General features: G+C 40.8%; 2 protein-coding genes across 3 annotated transcripts; one reads left to right on the forward strand and one right to left on the reverse strand.

Moving 5' to 3' along the window:
• The first annotated feature begins 1,054 nt into the window (after positions 1–1,054).
• On the forward strand, positions 1,055–5,651 carry LOC109207080 (RAN GTPase-activating protein 1-like). Of its 2 annotated transcripts, none has more exons than XM_019369962.1 (2): positions 1,055–1,299; positions 3,764–5,651. In XM_019369962.1, the coding sequence occupies exon 2, from the start codon at positions 3,800–3,802 to the stop codon at positions 5,402–5,404; it is 1,605 nt and encodes a 534-aa protein (XP_019225507.1). In that variant the 5' UTR covers positions 1,055–1,299; positions 3,764–3,799; the 3' UTR covers positions 5,405–5,651. The 2 variants fall into 2 exon arrangements, with proteins under 2 accessions (XP_019225507.1, XP_019225506.1); XM_019369961.1 differs by having other exon boundaries at positions 1,057–1,299; positions 3,800–5,651.
• Positions 5,652–6,043: 392 nt separating this feature from the next.
• Positions 6,044–9,404, reverse strand: LOC109207081 (chloroplast stem-loop binding protein of 41 kDa a, chloroplastic). The gene is made up of 6 exons (XM_019369964.1): positions 8,882–9,404; positions 8,123–8,244; positions 7,472–7,574; positions 7,262–7,400; positions 6,602–6,879; positions 6,044–6,442 (listed from the first exon to the last, which is right to left on the reverse strand). Exons 1-6 carry the CDS (start codon positions 9,275–9,277, stop codon positions 6,260–6,262), a joined length of 1,221 nt encoding a protein of 406 aa, XP_019225509.1. The 5' UTR covers positions 9,278–9,404; the 3' UTR covers positions 6,044–6,259.
• Positions 9,405–18,771: the final 9,367 nt, after the last annotated feature.

An 18,771-nucleotide genomic window follows, 5' to 3' on the forward strand; every position in this document is an offset into this window, starting at 1 on the left:
TTTATATTTGCACCATTCATTTTTTGAGATAATTATATATTTTTTGTACAATTATAAATTATAATAAAATTAACATATAATTTTACATAAAAATAATAAATACACGAAAATTAATTTATCAAAATTATACACCAAAGTTAAGATATAATATTAATATTATAAAAATATTACATAAACATAATTAAGTATATATAAAGAGATAAATTAAAAGATTAAATAATAAAATAATAATATAAAAGTGATGAATAGTAATGAGGGAGATGAATAGTGTACCCCATATTTGAGGGAACACTATTCATCCCCCATTTTGGGGACAAAAATGGGGGAGAGTTGGAGTTAAATTACCTTAAAAATTGCCTCCATTATGGGGGATGGGGGCAAGGTTGGACTTTGGAGATGGCCTTACTGAAGAATAGTTTAGTGGGCGTTTGGACATGAGAATTGTAAAATTTCGAAAAAGGTAAAAGATTTTTAAGTGAAAATGATATTTAAAAATTAGAGTTGTATTTGAAATGAATATAATTTGGGTTGTTTTTTAATTTTTATGAGTGATCTGAGTGGAAATTTAAAAAACAGCCTTTAGGAACTTTGCAAAGTCTCGAAAAATTCCAAAATTCATTTTCAAGGAAAAATTAAAAACTTTATGGCCAAATAGTGATTTCGAAAAAAGTAAAAAAAAAATTTCATGGACAAACATGCTCTAATAATTACTTCAAAAAAATATTTTCAAAAAACATTTTTTTATTTTAAAAAGAAGTATTTACTATTAATATTAATATTAATACTAATTAACAAGTTAAATGGTGTTCCGAAGAAACTCGAGATTATTAAAAATTGACAATAATGACTTAACGTTAATTAAAAATAATAACATGAAATTAAAAATTGAGTTAAATTATGAAAAAAAGATATCCTTTCAAAAGTTATGTAACCATTTTTCTCCATTTGATTACAACTAAACACTAGACAATAACCTATCTTTTCGAAAAATAAACTGTCAATAATCTGGTAGTCTTATTGGACATTTTCGAATCGTGAAAAAAGGTGACCCAAAAAAAAGGGGTAAGCTTTCCCTCCAAATTCATTCCTCAAAAATTTGAGGGCAATTTCTTCTGCACACAGCACACGACTATCATCATGATTGCCACCACAAACTAATTCTTTCAAATAGTATTATCCCTTTATCTTTACTCCATCTCTCCCTATTCTCTCTCTCTCTCTCCCCCTCTTCTCTAGGGTTTTTTCTGCATCTCTCTCTCTCTTATCCCGCTTCGCCACTTCTAGGGTTTGTTCCAACCAGTAAGTTCCTTTACTCAATCTTGTCTCTCTTTACATTCGTTTATGTTAAGAGTTCTATTTGGTTTCTTTCGATCTGATTTAAGATTTTCCATATTTTTTACCCCTGTTGACTTTCGATTGCGGAATGAGGACTTTCGGTTAACTCTCTATTTTATTTTGTTTTGTATTACGTCATTTGTCCATTTGTTCAATTATGGGTGCATTTCTCGCTTTTCATCATTTGAATGATTTTTTCTGCTATGTTAAGGCAGTATTTTTTTAATAAGTGGTTCGTTTTGATGAGTAATGAGACACAGATTTTGTATAATGAATCAAAATGTGGCTTAGGTTTGTACAAAAATGGAGAGCAGTAACCATTTGAGTGGAGTTTATTTGTATATAAATCAACCAGTTATGCTTCATTTTAAAATAGTTGGGGTCAACTATGTGAATCATTTATTTTTTTCCACTCTGTTCAGCCATTTTTCATTCTGTTTAGTATATGCATATACAGATATTGAACAAAAAATGCATACTTATTGATGCCCTACCAGGATAACTATGTTCATGGACTTTATTTGTACGTAAAGGGCAAGTGTGATACAACGAGAAATGTAACTCCAAGTCGCGGCTTAGGTGGTTACACTTATACCATAAGACCTTCAGTAGTTTTGACAGAACCCCTGTCTTTCCAAATTTCTCCTGGTGATCTGCAGAAAGGTGTGACTTTGAAATGTTCCACAGATTTGAAAGGAGAACATTCTTAGTTCTTGATGGCTTTTGAAATAACAAAATATCGAGCACCTCCTTGTATAGCATCACCAGGAAAATGAATACAAAATGTCTATTGTTTCCGAGATCAATTCTTTACTTGAAGAGGGAGGGAGGGAGAATCAAAATGTGGAGACTCTTCTTAGCCTTCTGACTGTTGTGAAAAATGTCCCAATAATAAATGCAAAATATGAAGAAATCTGTCTCTTGTTTGCCCTTGGAATTGTATTTGAGTTATTGCTTGATGCAAGGGGAAAAATTAAATGATACAAAGTTACAAACTCAGAAGCTTCGAGATATGCTTCAAGCATAGTAACTTTTTGCGTGGTATTTTACTGACAAGATGAATCAAAAACTATGAGAAGTTTAATCACGGATAGTAGCTTATCATAAATGCATTTCCTTTTTATGTGGCGATGAGATGTCAGCGAAATACGGATAAATTTGTTCACCTCCTTTTTGAGCCTTTTTTCCCTTTAACAAAAGAGAAACAGTAATATTTTAAAGCATAAATAGAGCTCCTAGTTTGCTAATGAAAAGACTATAGATTTGCTAAACTGACGAGAGATATATAACTGTTAAAAGTCTGAATTCAATGTGAATAGCTCATGATGGTGTTCGAGCTAATACTTCCAAACAGAACAGTCACTTCCTTTTGTGGCTCAATTATATGATTTGCTATTTTTCCTAAATACATGGTATTTGGTGCACACGTGAGATGTTATTGGGAAAAAAGATTTCCTTATTGCACCAGAGGCTAGGATGCTTATATGTAATTTTACCTGTTGTGGATGTTTTTGCAACTTATGACCATGATCTGAATGTCAATATGCACCAACCTTACTCCTGCCATAGGACTAATTGCCATTTTAAAAAGGTCTTGCATTTATCAGACAAATGCTTGTTCTGTTTGTCCAGTGAGATAAAATTAATTGTGTTGCATCAATTGACCATAAAATAGCAAATCGTGAGTAGAAAACAGCAAATCTTGGTTGAAACCCAAAGTATGGAACACAACTGTGTAGAAAATAGCATCGTGTTGCTGATAATGCTTTGTAGCCCATTGTTAGCCCTGTTTATAGTTATTGTTTCTTATGAAAAAAGTACCTCTAAGTCAAGCTTATCAATGCTTAAACCTTTATTGAAAAGGGTTGAAATTAGAAACTAGTCATTATAGTAATGGCATCTTTCATTTGATCTTCTTATTGTGATCATACAGATGCTTTGGCATTATCTTTTTCACTTATTTAGATATTCCATGTGTCTGTTTGAAGAGAAAAGGAAAGTTTAAAATAACAAGGAAACATTTTTCTTCAAGTTTCGTGCACATTTTGCAGGATTTAATCTTAGAGGGATTTTATCTTGTAGGAAATGTTTTTACCATTTTTCAGACAACTTTCCTGAATGCCAGATAGTTGACTTTCTAGGCACTTTTCTTTTCATTTCTTGGTGGCATATGGTACCAAAGTCTGAGGGAACTCATAATTGCACATGATCAATTGTTGATGTGCTTATCTACTGATGTCAATCATGGACACGCTGAAAGCATAAACATGAACCAAGCTCATTTGTTATTGTTTCCCTTGGTCTTAGCTTAGTGTTGAAAAGGTTCAGAAAAAAAATTTAGAGGGTGTCCGTGAGGAATAATTTGCAAAATTTTAAATGGCATATGTAGTGGATCATTTCCTTATTCTTCTTTTGTTGTACGGAATAGTCTTCTGACTGCAGCTGTTTTTCCGGGCTATTGAAGATGGATTCTGCAGGATTCTCTATGAAGCTGTGGCCCCCAAGCCTAAGTACCAGACTTATGCTTGTGGAGAAAATGACCAAGAATCTTACTACTCCATCCATCCTATCCAGGAAATATGGCCTTTTGAGTAAAGAAGAAGCTGAGGAGGATGCCAAACAAATAGAAGCCGTGGCTTTTGCGTCTGCCAATCAACATTTTGACAAGGAGCCAGATGGAGATGGAAGTTCTGCGGTGCAACTTTATGCTAAGGAATCTAGTAGGCTTATGTTAGAAGTTATTAAAAGAGGCCCTCAGACAAAGGAATCTGCAGAAGGTGTAATACCTGAGAAGGTTAAGGCATCTGATGAAACTACTATTTTTGATATATCCAAAGGTAGACGGGATTTCATCAATGCAGAGGAGGCTGAGGAGTTATTGAAACCACTAAGTGAACCCGGGAATAATTATAAAAGGATATGTTTCAGCAATAGAAGCTTTGGTGTGGATGCTGCTAAAATTGCAGGACCCATTTTGTCCTCTCTTAAAGATCAATTGACAGAAGTGGACCTTTCAGATTTCATAGCGGGTAGACCAGAGGAAGAAGCACTGGAAGTCATGGAAATCTTTTCTTCTGCTTTGGGTGCCTGTGACTTGAGGTATCTCAATCTTTCTAACAATGCTTTAGGTGAAAAAGGCGTAAGGGCTTTTGGGGCACTTTTGAAGTCACAACGGAACTTGGAGGAGCTCTATTTGATGAATGACGGCATTTCCGAGGAAGCAGCACAAGCAGTCTGCGAGCTGATCCCTTCAACCGGTAAACTTCGTATCCTTCATTTTCACAATAACATGACAGGAGATGAGGGTGCACTTGCTATTTCTGAACTTGTGAAACAGTCTCCTGCATTGGAGGATTTCCGGTGTTCATCTACAAGGGTAGGATCTGAAGGTGGGGTTGCTCTTTCACAAGCCCTTGGAGTATGTAGGGATTTAAAGAAACTTGATTTGCGTGACAACATGTTTGGTGTGGAAGCTGGAATTGCCTTGAGCAAAGTACTATCAATCTTTTCCGACTTAACTGAAATCTACCTTAGTTATCTGAATTTGGAGGATGAAGGGTCCATTGCTCTTGCTAATGCCCTCAAGGGATCTGCTCCATCCCTTGAGGTTTTGGAGATGGATGGAAATGATATCACAGCTAAAGCTGCTCCTGCTCTGGCAGCCTGTATAGCTGCAAAGCAATTTCTTACCAAGTTGAGGTTAGCAGAGAATGAGTTGAAAGACGAGGGTGCTATCTTAATTGCAAAGGCATTGGAGGATGGTCACGGTCAATTAAATGAACTGGATATGAGTACCAATGCTATAAGAAGAGCTGGTGCCAGGTGCTTGGCACAAGCTGTTGCGAGCAAACCTGGCTTTAAGGTGCTGAACATCAATGGCAACTTCATATCTGATGAAGGAATTGATGAGGTTAAAGATATCTTTAAGAATTCACTTAATGTTCTTGGGCCTTTGGATGAAAATGATCCCGAAGGAGAAGAATATGATGAAGAGGCTGATGAAGAAGCAGATAATGAATTCGAGTTGGAGACAAGGCTCAAGGGTCTTGATATCAAGCAGGAAGAATAAGCTTTTAAAGAAACACAATCATGGCCTAGTCTTAAATTCCCGTTGTACTAGGTCATAAATTGCCAGATTGTACTTAATAAGCTAGTCTAGCTTTTAGTACTATCATAATGTAGGTTAGATTTCAATATCATTTCTTGTCATTAGTATCGGGTTCAAACTCTTCTGTCCAACCTGTGTTTATGGAGGCTGAGAATTGTTATTTAATATTTGGTATAACTTTATTAGACTTCATTTGTTGCTTGCGTTAGTTTAACGTATTGAGTTCTTCAAGAATATTTTCCCAAATACAATCTACAACATGCCAAACAAAGTTTATACTATGAGCTTTTTCCCTTTCTCATAGTCCATATTTTCCTGGATCAACTGATCGAGTATTTACCTTACCTGATAACCAACTTAAATGCCATAAACAAAAGTTGATCTGGTGGAGCATGGGTGAGTAACTTAATCATGTTTAAATGAGATAGTCTGCAGATATGCCTGGTCTATTTAGTGCCAATGATGACCGAACCAAAGTGTAGAATTTAGGCTCAAGTATAATCAGTAATAGCGAGACAAATGGTTGATATAGCCCCAAGTTAAATGTTCAAATTTATGAATGGGACTAAAGGGTGCAGAAAGGGAGCAACTGAGCAAGTGTAAAGCTGCAACTCTTGGGCCAAGATTACCATTCAACATACAAATTCTGCACATAACGCGCCGAACAATAGATCATATATCTCAATTCTTGAACTTGATCAATTCCTTACAACATTTAGATAACTTGTTAGGGAATATTGAGAGACATACACCTTCTCTATAAATAGCTCAAATTCAAAAAGTTGAAGAATGTAAAAATATGTGGGATGCGGCTAATCAAGCAGCAACTGGTACTTTTAGAGCTTCTAGGATCTTATCGTCTAGTTCAAACTTCATTTCTTTCTTATCTCTGCCAATCTTCACGTACTCATCAAATCGCTCCTTCAAATCTTCTGGTAGGTTAGTCGTAGCACTCCATCCCAGAATCTCCTTGGCAGCTCTAGGCTCAGAATAGAAATGCTGCAAAGAAACACCAGTGGAGATAAAGAACTGATGCAGAAACCAAGAGGTCCAGAACATGGATAGGTCTATCAATTGAAATAAATTATGAAAATCTGCAAAGTGAAGCATTCAGTGCATTTTCCACCTTACAATGACAGGAGAAATACGGATACATACCATGTTGCGGAAAGGAAAAGCTTTTTTAGCATCAACTCCCACTGCCTTGGGGTCATAATGCACAATCTCAACAGAGAGCCCAGCAGCTTTAGCGCATAATTTGGCCATTCCATCCAATGTCACAGCACGGTCACTAACACAGTTGAAGATGTGACCGCTAGCAGCAGCAGGATTCTGGACAGCCGCGGTAAGCATGGATGATAAGTCCCTGACATGTGCTATGTTGGTTAGCTGCATTCCAGATCCAGGTATTGGAACTGGTCGTCCACGAACAATACCTGTATGATACGATTAAAAAAAGAGATACGGACCATTAGTAGAACTCACAAAACTGGCTGCAATCAAAATTATGCTATTTGAATCTGAGGTAACCTTCACATGTCACTAGTGTTTCTAAATGGTTATCCAATTATGCAGTGCGGATTCAACAATGGTAACGAATTCGGCAGAAACCAGTGTTATGGGGTCAAACCCAATATATATACATTTCAGAATTCACAACATTTAAATTCTCCATCTGTCACTTCAATTATGTCATACGTTATTACTAAAGTGATCTAAAAACTAACAACAAAAACACAACAGCAGTGAAACACCAGTCCTTTTTTAAGTACTAACAAAAACTAGTACTGTTTATATTATGCAAGCTTGTTTACTTACGATCAAAGAACCATTCCTCACAATCCTTGTTATTGCCAGAGCCAATCATATACTGGGGACGGAAGCTTGCCCAACTATCAAATATCTCGGAGATGTATTTCTCGACTCCCACATGGCCAGCATCAGCTTTCACAGCATCCTGTAAGGTCGAAAGTTTACTTGACAAAGCAAATTCTGTTTATAGAGGCGGCAGCAAAACATTAATCCTACCCCTTCAACATGAGGAGGCTCATCAGTTGACTTGTAGATTCCGGCACTGCTGATAAACAAAAATTGCTTGGCACCCGAACTCTGGGCCCAGTCAGCCACAGGCCTACAGAAGAAATTTATTAGCAAAACTTTGATTAACTATTTATGTTGAGATTGCTACATATCTCAAACTTTAATCACCATTATATAACCAAAGAGGGTAAAACACGGATGCTACATATGAATTGTGCAGAAACTACCTATAACTTATGTATTTATACATTCAAATTCCGTAGCAATTGCAAATACTATACACCAAAGATGAGCTAGCATAAAGCTGCATAAGGGATCTAATCCCATTTGAAACTTGTCTAATCATGAAACTGTAATCATTCTTCAATAAAAGAAAGCATTATTAACCTAAATATGTATAGATATAAACAACCCCACCTTACTAAGCGAGACATCATCCCCTATTTCTAGTACTTTACCTAATAGTCTAAAATCCTACTACAGTAATCACTACAGAAACAAGAAAAAATTACTCCATGTGATCAACAGTTTCTAATCTGAGCATTTGATTCCATAAGCATTATCCACTACTTGAAGCGTTAAGAAAAACTTGCTTAACTAAAACTCTGATTTAGTGTTAGAACAAGGGAAAAAACTAACCTCACAGCATCCAAGTCTTTACCATTGTTGTCCAAAACGGCATCAAATACTTCTCCCTCTAAGATCTTCCCCACATCTGCAGGATCACCCCATACTGTTCGACCACCAGCACTTGTAATTTCCTGAAAATTAGTCCATTGGGCAACATAGATACCAAGTAAGATTCTAAAAACCCCCAGAAAGTATCGAATCAATGTTTGCAGTTTGAAACTACTCCTTCCATCCCAGTTTATATGACACGTCCTATTTTAGGTGTTCAAAATGATTCACAGCATTCCATTTTTATACAATTTTCCCATTTTTCAAGAACTTAAATACATTAAACTATTCAATTTTAAATTTGATATGTTCTCCACATTTCCACATTTCAACCATTAGTCTAAATTTTTCCACTATCACTAATTAATACTCCGTTTTATGTCACTTAATCCAAAATAATTGTCACTTCAGAAGACAAAATGCATTAACTTTTTTTTTTCCCCAATTCCACTCTTACTATACCAAAACCAAAAGGCATATATTCATTAATTGCTCATTTAAACAAGAGATAAAGGTAGTTTAGTCAAATAATCCTTGATTAATACTATTAAATGATCCATTTAACAAGTGTGTCAAAACCTTAAATGACTTTGATAAAAAAGGACTGGAGGGAGTATACATTGTCCATTGTTCTTAATTAACATGTTAAACTCCGAGCCAATTGATAACATTATATTAAATTGGAAATAGAGAGTATATAAAAAGACGGTAATTCTTAACTGAGAATCTGTTGAAAGGAGTTTTCTTCATCTTATCAGAGCTCTCTTCTCCAACGGTAAGAATGGTAACATCATGACCAGAACCCAGCAATTCTTTAGCAAAGTAGAACCCAATGACTGCATGACCACCACTGTTTGTATTAACAATAAGCACCTTCTTCTTCTCAGCTGCACTAGCCTGTACAGTGAAGTACTGGGAGGTAGAAAACCGCCTAGAATTAGTTGTTGGATATGCAAGGAAAGATGGGGAAATGGAAAGAGAAGAAGAGAGAGAAGAAGAAGAAGAAAATTTAAGAGAGAAGCGTGAAACAGGGGAAATTAATGAAGTTGAAGAAGAAGAGGAGCTGAAAGAAGAAGAGGAATGGAGAAGAGAGGATGAAGAAACAAGAGTAGCCATTGGAGGAGAGTTTGAGGATTGTGGACTTGATCTTACGAGAGCCAGCAATATTTATTGATAATACTATATAGAGATAACTCAGATAAGTGATCAGTCGATCTGGGCGCTATGTTTGGTTACTATGATGAGAAGGAAAAAACGGAAGTGGAAATTATGATTTTTCTTTGGGTTTCTTCTTTTAATATTTCTCAAAGCAGATAAAAGAAAAATAGGATAGGAGAGAAAATGATCAAATAATCCTTAATGTATGGGGTTGCTTTATTTTGGTCCTTCATGTATATACCTTAACAGATAAAGTCCTTAATATATGAAAAGAGGTGAGCAATTTGGTCCCAAAATAAAATCTAATAGAATTTTCAAGTAGGATTGTTAAGTTTAGCAATTTTTGTCATTTTCTAAAAAATAAAGCTCATTGATTGAAGTTAAATCCCTAATATGCATGCTGTATGAGTCAAAATCTATCTCTAGCCGAAATGGTATTAGTAAAACATCATGGGCCGCCACTTGTCGAAGTAATCTAATTAACAACAAAGGCCATGGTCGAAGAGCCAGCGAGGACTGAAGTCGAGGAGTTGTCAAAGATTGAGGCCGAGGTCGGGTACCCTTGACATAGTTATAATGGCTAGTTTCAAGATATGACATTAAAGAGAATATTCTAGTGGTTATTCTCTACATTTGTACTATTAGGGATTTTAAGAATATGTTCCCTATAAATAGAAAGAGACACAATGATAGGGGACATGTGATATTCATTTATAAAATACACTTTGACTTTAAAAAAGAGAATCATATCTTATTGCAACATATAAAAACAACATTTTCAATAAGATTCTTATCTACACTTTTCCTCTGGATCCGAGAATAACTCAGATATTCAAAGGCTTATCCATCACTCATCATTGTCAAAAGGAACATTCACTAATTTCATCCTTTATTGGGTGACTCATCCGTTCTATTTACATAAGTGCCATTTATTGTTGTTCATCACTATTTAATGCTATATCACTTCCTTTGACTTCTTAAATATTGATTGTGTGCCGCCGTTATTATAAAAAATCTATCTGCATATCATTTATTGCACTTCCGTGAATTCCATCTTTGGGATATTATTGTTAATTGAGATTAACCCTTATTAGTATAAATTTAATTATTTGAACCAAGATCTATATTTTTTGGTCAAATAATTTGGCGCCGTCTGGTGGGAATTTCTTAGTTAAATTTTTAGTTTCCTCTAAATCTATAGCTAATGCAAGTCACTAACATCACAAACCCCGAGATCTCCTTTCTTTGTACGTACAAAACCCTACATGGCAGGTAAACAAGGAGAAAGGACAAAAATAACAAGTGATTTCCCTAGCAACCTCATGAATGTTATCAACGAGAGCTGCGAAATAGTAGGTGAGGACGTGACGCCCAATGCGTCCCCTAGGCGTGAAAGGTCGCCTCCCCCCACTGCATCATAACAAAACCCAGTGGAAAAGGGGCCTCCACGTCCGCAGAAGAAGGGACGCCCCCAGCTGTGAAAAAACTCCTCGAAGCATGGCTGACCGACACGCTAGTGAGCGTCCTCAACAAACCTGCTCCGGGCATGACTACAGAAACCGCAAGAGCTTGCATGATACAACAAACAGACGAACAGTGCAACCGACCAAGCCCTCCGACGACAGGTATAACTTACAATATTACTAACAGTGCAGGTGAAAGCGCCCTCACTGCCGTTCTAAAGAGGATGGAAGAAATGGAGAATGAAAACAAAGCACTCCGAGACCATATAAAAGAACACCAAGAACGAGTCGACAAGATACCGATGCTCCTAAGCTGTTGCCAAAATGAGACGCCGGCAAGTTTGTAGAGCAGCCGTATAGCGATGACGCAGCCCCGCATGCCATACCAAAGACCTTCAAAATGCCGCCCTACCTCAGGATATACGACGGAACAACCGATCCTGAGGATCATGTGACTCATTACGTCACCGCCGTGAAAGGCAACAACCTCGCCAATGAACAAGTGTCCTCTATTTTGCTGAAGAAGTTTGGCAAAACCCTTACGCAAGGGGAACTAATGTGGTATTCACAACTACCAGCCCGCTCCATAGAAACTTTTGAGGAAATGGCCGATAAGTTCGTAACTGCCCATGCCGGAGCCAAGAAGGCTGAATCAAGTGTAAACGACATATTCGCTATCAAGCATTCTTCGGGAGAGGGACTAAGGGACTTCTCGTTCGATTCGACAGAGTAAGGATGACTCTACCGAACGTATTCGAAGGGATGATGGTCGTACCTTTCCAGAACGGGTTGAGTAGAGATGGTTCAAGAGCGACTAGAAACTGTTGAGCCGATTGATGAAATATCCCCCAACCACTTGGGACGAAATCCATAATACCTATTGCGCCGAGGTCCGAGCAGATGAAGACGACCTCAACGGACCAACTCACCGGCTAAAATAAGTACTAACCGAATCCAGAAAGGAACGAAGAGACAACATCAAGAGGGATCACCCGATTGCGCGACCCAACAGGGAACGACACCATCCATATGTTAGGGGGGCCTCCGCACCTTCCCCCCGCCATGAAGAAGGCCCATCCAGAACAAGGACAGGGACTCACTAGAACGAAAAAGGTATGCCCCCTTTATTATCTGCTCACAATTTTTGTGTGTCACCTACAGAAATAGTCTACGCCCTTGAGAAACTCGGAACAAAGGTGAAATGGCCGCTGAAGATGAGATCAGACCCGAACACCAGAAAATCCGATGCCCTCTGTGAGTTCCACCAAGAACATGGGCACAAAACAGAAGATTCCATCACCCTCAGACAAGAAGTCGTGAACGTGTTGCGGTAGGGACACCTCAAGGAGCTGTTAAGCGACAAGGGGAGAAACAACTTCGCCAGAGGACGTGAACACCAAGGCCTGCCGAAGTTACCGGCCCGTACTATCAATATCATCATCAGCGGCAGCGACGACGCCTCTATCAACAGCGTGAAGTTCACCACCACTCACAAGCTCAATCGGTCTATCATTCGCGAACGACACGACAGACTCAAAAAAAGTATCATCTTCGATGAGTTGGATGCCGACGGTTTGACTTTTCCTCATAATGACGCCCTCGTTATTACTTTACGCATTTTAGATACCGATGTAAAATGCATCATGGTGGACGATGGAAGTGGAGCATGCATTATCCATCCCCGAGTCCTCACCCAAATGAGACTCGAGGACAAGATAGTGTCACGCTGCATCACGCTAATCGACTTTAATAATGCAATTGAACGGACGTCCAAAGAAATTACACTCCCTGTTTTGGCCGCTGTCGTGACTCTAGAGACGACATTCCATATTATGGACCAGGCCACCGCGTACAATGCCACCGTGGAACGATCATGGATACATCCTATGAGAGCCATCCCCTCCAGCCTATACCAAGTAATTAATTCCCAACCCCATGAGGAATATTCAGCATACACGGAGAACAGCATACGTCCCGGGAATGCTACCACATTGCCTTAGACAACACGACAACCCAATATAAAAAAGACAAGGAAAAAGAGGCATAGCAATCAACAGGGTCGAGGTCGACGTAAAGAGAGATCGGGGACGTCATCACGAATCCCGAGATGGTCGAGGCTGCATATTCGACCATAGAAGACCTCGACCCCGTTCAATTGGACCTCAATGACCGTAACAAACCTATATCGCCCGCAAACTCCGCGAACCAGGTAAATTCAGTCAATTTTTAATAACTAATGCAAATTTATTTGCCTTCAGCCATGCAGATATGCCGGGCATCCCAAGGGAAATCTCCACACACAAATTAAACGTCGACCCATTCCACCCCTCAATAAAACATGTCAGGTGTAAATTCAACCTCGACATCAACGATGCAGTCCGCGAGGAGGTGGAAATTATTTTAGAGAACGGCTCCATCAGGGAGTCGAAGTACCCTAAGTGGATCGCCAACGTAGTGGTGGTCAAAAAGAAAAACAGGAAATGGCGGGTGTGCGTGGATTTCACAGATTTGAACAAAAGCATGTGTGAAGGATTTGTTCCTATTACCCCCACATCAACCAGCTCATCGACGCAATAGCCGGGCACGAACTATTGAGTTTCTTGGACGCTTACTCAGGCTATAACCAAATTCTTATGGAGGAAGAAGACCAGGAGAAGACCACGTTCATCACCCACCAAGGAACGTATTGTTATAGGGTCATGCCGTTTGGGCTGAAGAACGTGGGGGCTACATATCAAAGATTGGTGACGAAGATGTTCAAAGACCAACTCAGCAAGACCATGGAGGTATATATAGACGACATGTTGGTCAAGTCCGAAAAGGTAGAGGATCACATCGATCATTTGATAGAAACTTTTGACATACTAAGACGGTACGAAATAAAGCTAAACCCGGAGAAATGCGCGTTTGGCGTAGCCTCGGGAAAGTTCTTGGGTTTTTTGGTGTCGCAACGAGCGATCGAGGTCAACCCAGACCAAACCAAAGCTATCGAGGGGATACCGGAGTTCTTGACTACCAAGAAGCAAGTCCAACGGTTGACTAGATGAATCGTCGCCCTATCAAGATTCATCTCGCGGTCGTCTAATAGATGTCACAAATTTTTTGGCGTACTCAAAAAGGACAACAGCCTCAAATGGACTCCCGAGTGCGTCCGTGCTCTGCGAGAACTGAAGGCATACCGATCATTACCACCCCTGCTTTCAAAACCCGAACCTGGGGAGCAGCTCCTCGTCTATCTAGCCGTCTCCGAAGTAGCGGTAAGTGCAGTCTTGATCCGTGAAAACAAAGGTACACAATCTCCCATCTATTACATTATAAAAACACTCATCGACGCCGAGACGAGGTACCCCGCACCTCGAAAAATTGGCTCTAGCCTTGGTCGTAGCTTCACGAAAGCTTAGACCCTATTTCCTGTGCCACCCCATCTCGGTCGTCACAACCTTTCCCCTGAGGAGCATTTTGCATAACGCCGAGCTATTGGGGAGGCTGGCCAAGTAGGACATCGAGCTAAGCGAGCACGATATCACATACCAGCCGCGAACGGTGATAAAATCACAAGTGCTCGCCGACTTTAGTGCAAAAATAATGCCTGAAGTCAAAAGGGAAGCCATCCAAGCTTCCCTCCAAACCCGAGACATCTGGGTCCTATACACCGATGGCACATCCAACGCATCAGGATCTGGACTGGTACTCGTACTCGAGGTCCCTACAGGCAATGTAATTCACCAGTCCATAAGGTGACCAGATATGACTAACAATGAGGCCGAGTATGAGGCCGTAATTGCAGGGTTGAGGCTAGAACTCAAGTATGGGTCGAAATGGTTCAAACTCCGCTATGATTCCCAGCTCGTAGTCAACCAAGTCACATGGAGTTTCCAAATCAAGGAACAAAGAGAAAAAATACTAGACAGAAATCTGCAAGCTATTACCTAAGTTCGACGAATGCCAACTCGACCAGATCCCATGGGCGCAGAATGCCGAAGCAGATGGCCTCGCCAAACTGGCCGCAGCTACCAAAAGCATCACGACCAGGGATAAAAGCGTAGTCCATCTCCTCAACTCATCACTGGATCAAATCGAGGTATGAACTATAAACTTAACTTGGGATTGGCGCAATCGTATAATCGCCTATTTGCAGGACGGCACACTCCCACGCGACAAGAAAGAAGCCAAGAAACTAAGAATACATGCGGCCAGATACAGTCTCCTTCATAGCGACCTATACAAGAGGACTTACGGAGGACCTTTGGCGAAATGTTTGGGCCCGAACCAAACCCAGCGCATCATCGAAGAAGTCCATGAAGGCCATTGCGGTGCTCACTCCGACAATCGAGCACTAGTCAGATACCTCATACGGGCAGGATACTATTTGCCCACCATGAAAAAGGACGCCGCAGACTTTGTTAGGAAATACGAACAGTGCCAAAAGTATGCCCCCGTGATACACCAAGTAGGCGAGCTGGCCGTTCATCAAATGGGGAATGGACATCGTGGGCCCCCTCCCAGCAAGGCGAGGTAATGTACGATTCTTTTTGGTTTTAACTGACTATTTCTCTAAGTGGGTGGAAGCAGGAGTATTCGCCCAAATATGGGAACAAGAGGTAATCATCTTTATATGGAGAAACATCATCTACCGATTTGGCCTACCCAAGGAGATCAACTGTGACAATGGACCCCAATTCACGGGAAAGAAAATCGCCGAATTCTTCGAGAAATGGAATATCAAGAGGATACTCTCAACCCCATGTCACCCAGCGGGTAACGGCAAGCAGAGTCCTCCAACAAGTCCATACTAAACATCATGAAGAAAAAGCTCGAGGACGCCAATGGACTATGGCCGGAAATACTACTAGAAGTATTATGGGCCTACTGAACAACCTTCAAGACGAGCACAGGATAGATTTCCTACTCTTTGGTCTATGGGATCGAAGCAGTAATTTCGATCAAATTCAGAGAACCCAGCCTAAGGTACTCCCACGAAAGCGGTATGAGTAACGATGAGAGCAGAAGGCAGGAACTCGACGAAATCGATGAACGGAGAGATATGGTGTACATAAGGATGGTCGCCCAAAAATAACAAGCAGAACGCTATTACAACAAGAAAGTAAAGGTCCAACCGCTTAAAGTCGGGGACTACATGCTGAAAGCCAAAATTCAAGCGAGCAAAGACCCCCGGGAAGGCAAGCTGGGAACAAACTGGGATGGTCCGTACAAAATCACAGCCAAAGCGAACAAGGGTTCATTCCAACTAGTGATAATGGAAGGAAAGCAACTACCAAACAATTGGAACATCAGCCACCTCAAATATTTCAACTTCTGAGAGAAAAAGTGTTCCCCAAGTCGTACTCTTTTTCCCTCACTTGAGTTTTGTCCAATTTGGGTTTTCTCAAGGAGGTCTTTAATGAGGCGGCGAAGGGAAAACTTCGAGTCGAAGTAAGCGAGGGAGGGACCGTTGTTACTTTTTCATTACTTGACTCCTTAATACTCTCCAAGTCAAACAATGAAGGGACTACGTAGACTAAGAATGGAACACCAGCCAACACCCAAAATCTGTAACTTTCTCCACGTATGTAACCAAAGCAAAAATTTCAAAGTAAAAAAAACTTACGTTTATCAGGACACCTTTTTCGTATTAAGGTTACGTTCGACCCCGCTCGAACAACACCTACCGACCCTCGGCCGTAACTTCACAAAAGGTTATGTTCGACCCCCTTTAATAAAATACCTACCGGCCATCAGTCGCAATTCAAGGAAAGGTTATGTTCGACTAAGCTCGAACAAATACCTACCGGCCCTCGGCCGCGATTTAATGAAAGGTTATGTTCGACTAAGCTCGAACAAACACCTACCAGCCCTCGACCGCGATTTAATAAAAGGTTATGTTTGACTAATCTCGAAAACACACCTACCGGACCTCGACCGCGATTTAACAAAAAGTTATGTTAGACTAAGCTCGAACAAACACCTACCGGCCCTCGGTCGCGATTTAACAAAAGGTTATATTCGACTAGGCTCAAACAAATAGCTACTGGCCCTCGGTCGTGATTTAACAAAAGGTTATGTTCGACCTCGCTCGAACAAACACCTATCGGCCTTCGACCACGTCTCAACGAAGAAACGCATGCGACCTATATAAATAAGGGGCTGATATAGCCCATGAATATTCGGCTCCAAGGCCACAGCCAGCCAAAAGACAACAACAATAAGAAGGACCAAAAGCGAAACGAGCAAACAAAAGAAGAGAAAAACATACAAGTACAGAAAATAACCACAGGAATAGAAGAAGATGCAAGGAACAACTTTGATATTTCATAATTAAACTGTTTACAAAGGCTCATGAAGACGTCGGCAAAAATACACAAAAAATTCAAAAAGAAAACTACTGGTCATCGCCATTACGGCCTTCAGTGCCCTCACCAGCTTGATCTTCAACGGCGTCACCACCCTGACCATCGATACCCTCACCATCTCGATCTCCCTCTCCATCGCCACCTTCGCCCTGAGGATAAGCTGTATCATACCAGGCGTTCTCCTCAAGCTAGTCAACACCCTTGTCCCCATCCTCCTCATCGGCCTGAGGCGTAGTGGGATCATATCCATAAGTGACTCGAGCTTCACGAGCCTTAACACGAGCATCTTCAAGGGCAGCTTCAGAAACGAACCTCGTCATATGCAAATCTCGAAATATATCTAACTGGGCCTCGACATGAATCCATTCTACATATAACTCCCGAGGTACATTGGGAAAATCTGAAATACGTGAAGAGGACAACTGCGTAAGTAGTTGGCCTTCTCGGCCTCCAAAGCGGCCACTGGATCATGAAGAACAAAGTTATCTTTCTCCAATTTTCCGATCCTCTCCCCGAGTTGATCTTCCTTAGCTCTCGCTGTTGATTGATCGTTCTCCCGCTCGGCTCGGAGAGTCCTATTCGCCAACTCAAGCATCTCCATCTTCCTCTGAGCATCCAAATGAGAGGACTTCGCCTTCTCAAGATCCTTTTGCTTCTCGGCGATCTCACTATTAAGGGCCTCCAGCTGAAGTTGGCACTCTTCTAACTTCCCCCGCAACTCGATCGCTTGAGCTTGAAGGCCACTGCATTGGGCCTCCACACCTTTGCTGACCTCTATCTCCTTTTCCCTACTCCTCAATGTCCCTTTAAGGATGCTACATTTCTCGATGGCCTGCACCAGCTCATCATCCTTCTCTTTCAACTCGTCCCGAAGGGCTTGCATATCGCCGCCTTCACGAAATCACCTGCGGAGATCTCGATATTTGCCACGATACTCAAAATACTTATCTTAGATTTCTTTACGTCTCTTCTCCCTCCGGGCGCTCTTGATCTCCAAAATCACCTTCTGCAATCATAAAAAGGAAAGAGAAGAAAGAATTCAGAACCAAAGACGCCCTGAAAAACAAAAAAAAGAGGTCGAAGCACAAACACTCACCCTAAGAGCAAGGCCAGCAATGCTCCTCGACAAAGCACCATCGTCTATTTCTTTAAGGGTCTTACCCTCTATCTCGGAACAGAGAGAGCCGAGGACAGGGACTACCTCCTCGGTGTTCACAACAGGTCACGATCCATGGGGATCACGTAGTCCTCGTAGACCCCTCCAACTTTAATTCAAGCTGGGTAACCCCTACTTCCATCATCCTCAGGTCGTCCGCATCAACGCCAGAACCTGACTCATCGCCCTCTTCAGTGATGCCTTTTCCCCTCTCGTTGGCAGGCAAAGAGGTATCCGCGGCTGTTCGAGAAGTCAATGCCTTCTCTCGCCGCGAAAGGTTAAGAAATCAACAGCCGTCTCTTCGGTCTCTATCACCGCAGAGGGAAAAGACATATCCACATCGGCTCCCACCGACCTCGGAGCCTCGGAACTTGGCTCGACATCATCTCCCACTAGAATAGTTGCCGTCTCACGCAGCGAACAATCCCTTTCCGCCACATCAACGGCCTGGATGACTCCTTCACCGGCATCCACGGACCTCCT

This window comes from Nicotiana attenuata, unplaced genomic scaffold, assembly GCF_001879085.1.
Source record: "Nicotiana attenuata strain UT unplaced genomic scaffold, NIATTr2, whole genome shotgun sequence".
NCBI classification, from domain to species: domain Eukaryota; kingdom Viridiplantae; phylum Streptophyta; class Magnoliopsida; order Solanales; family Solanaceae; genus Nicotiana; species Nicotiana attenuata.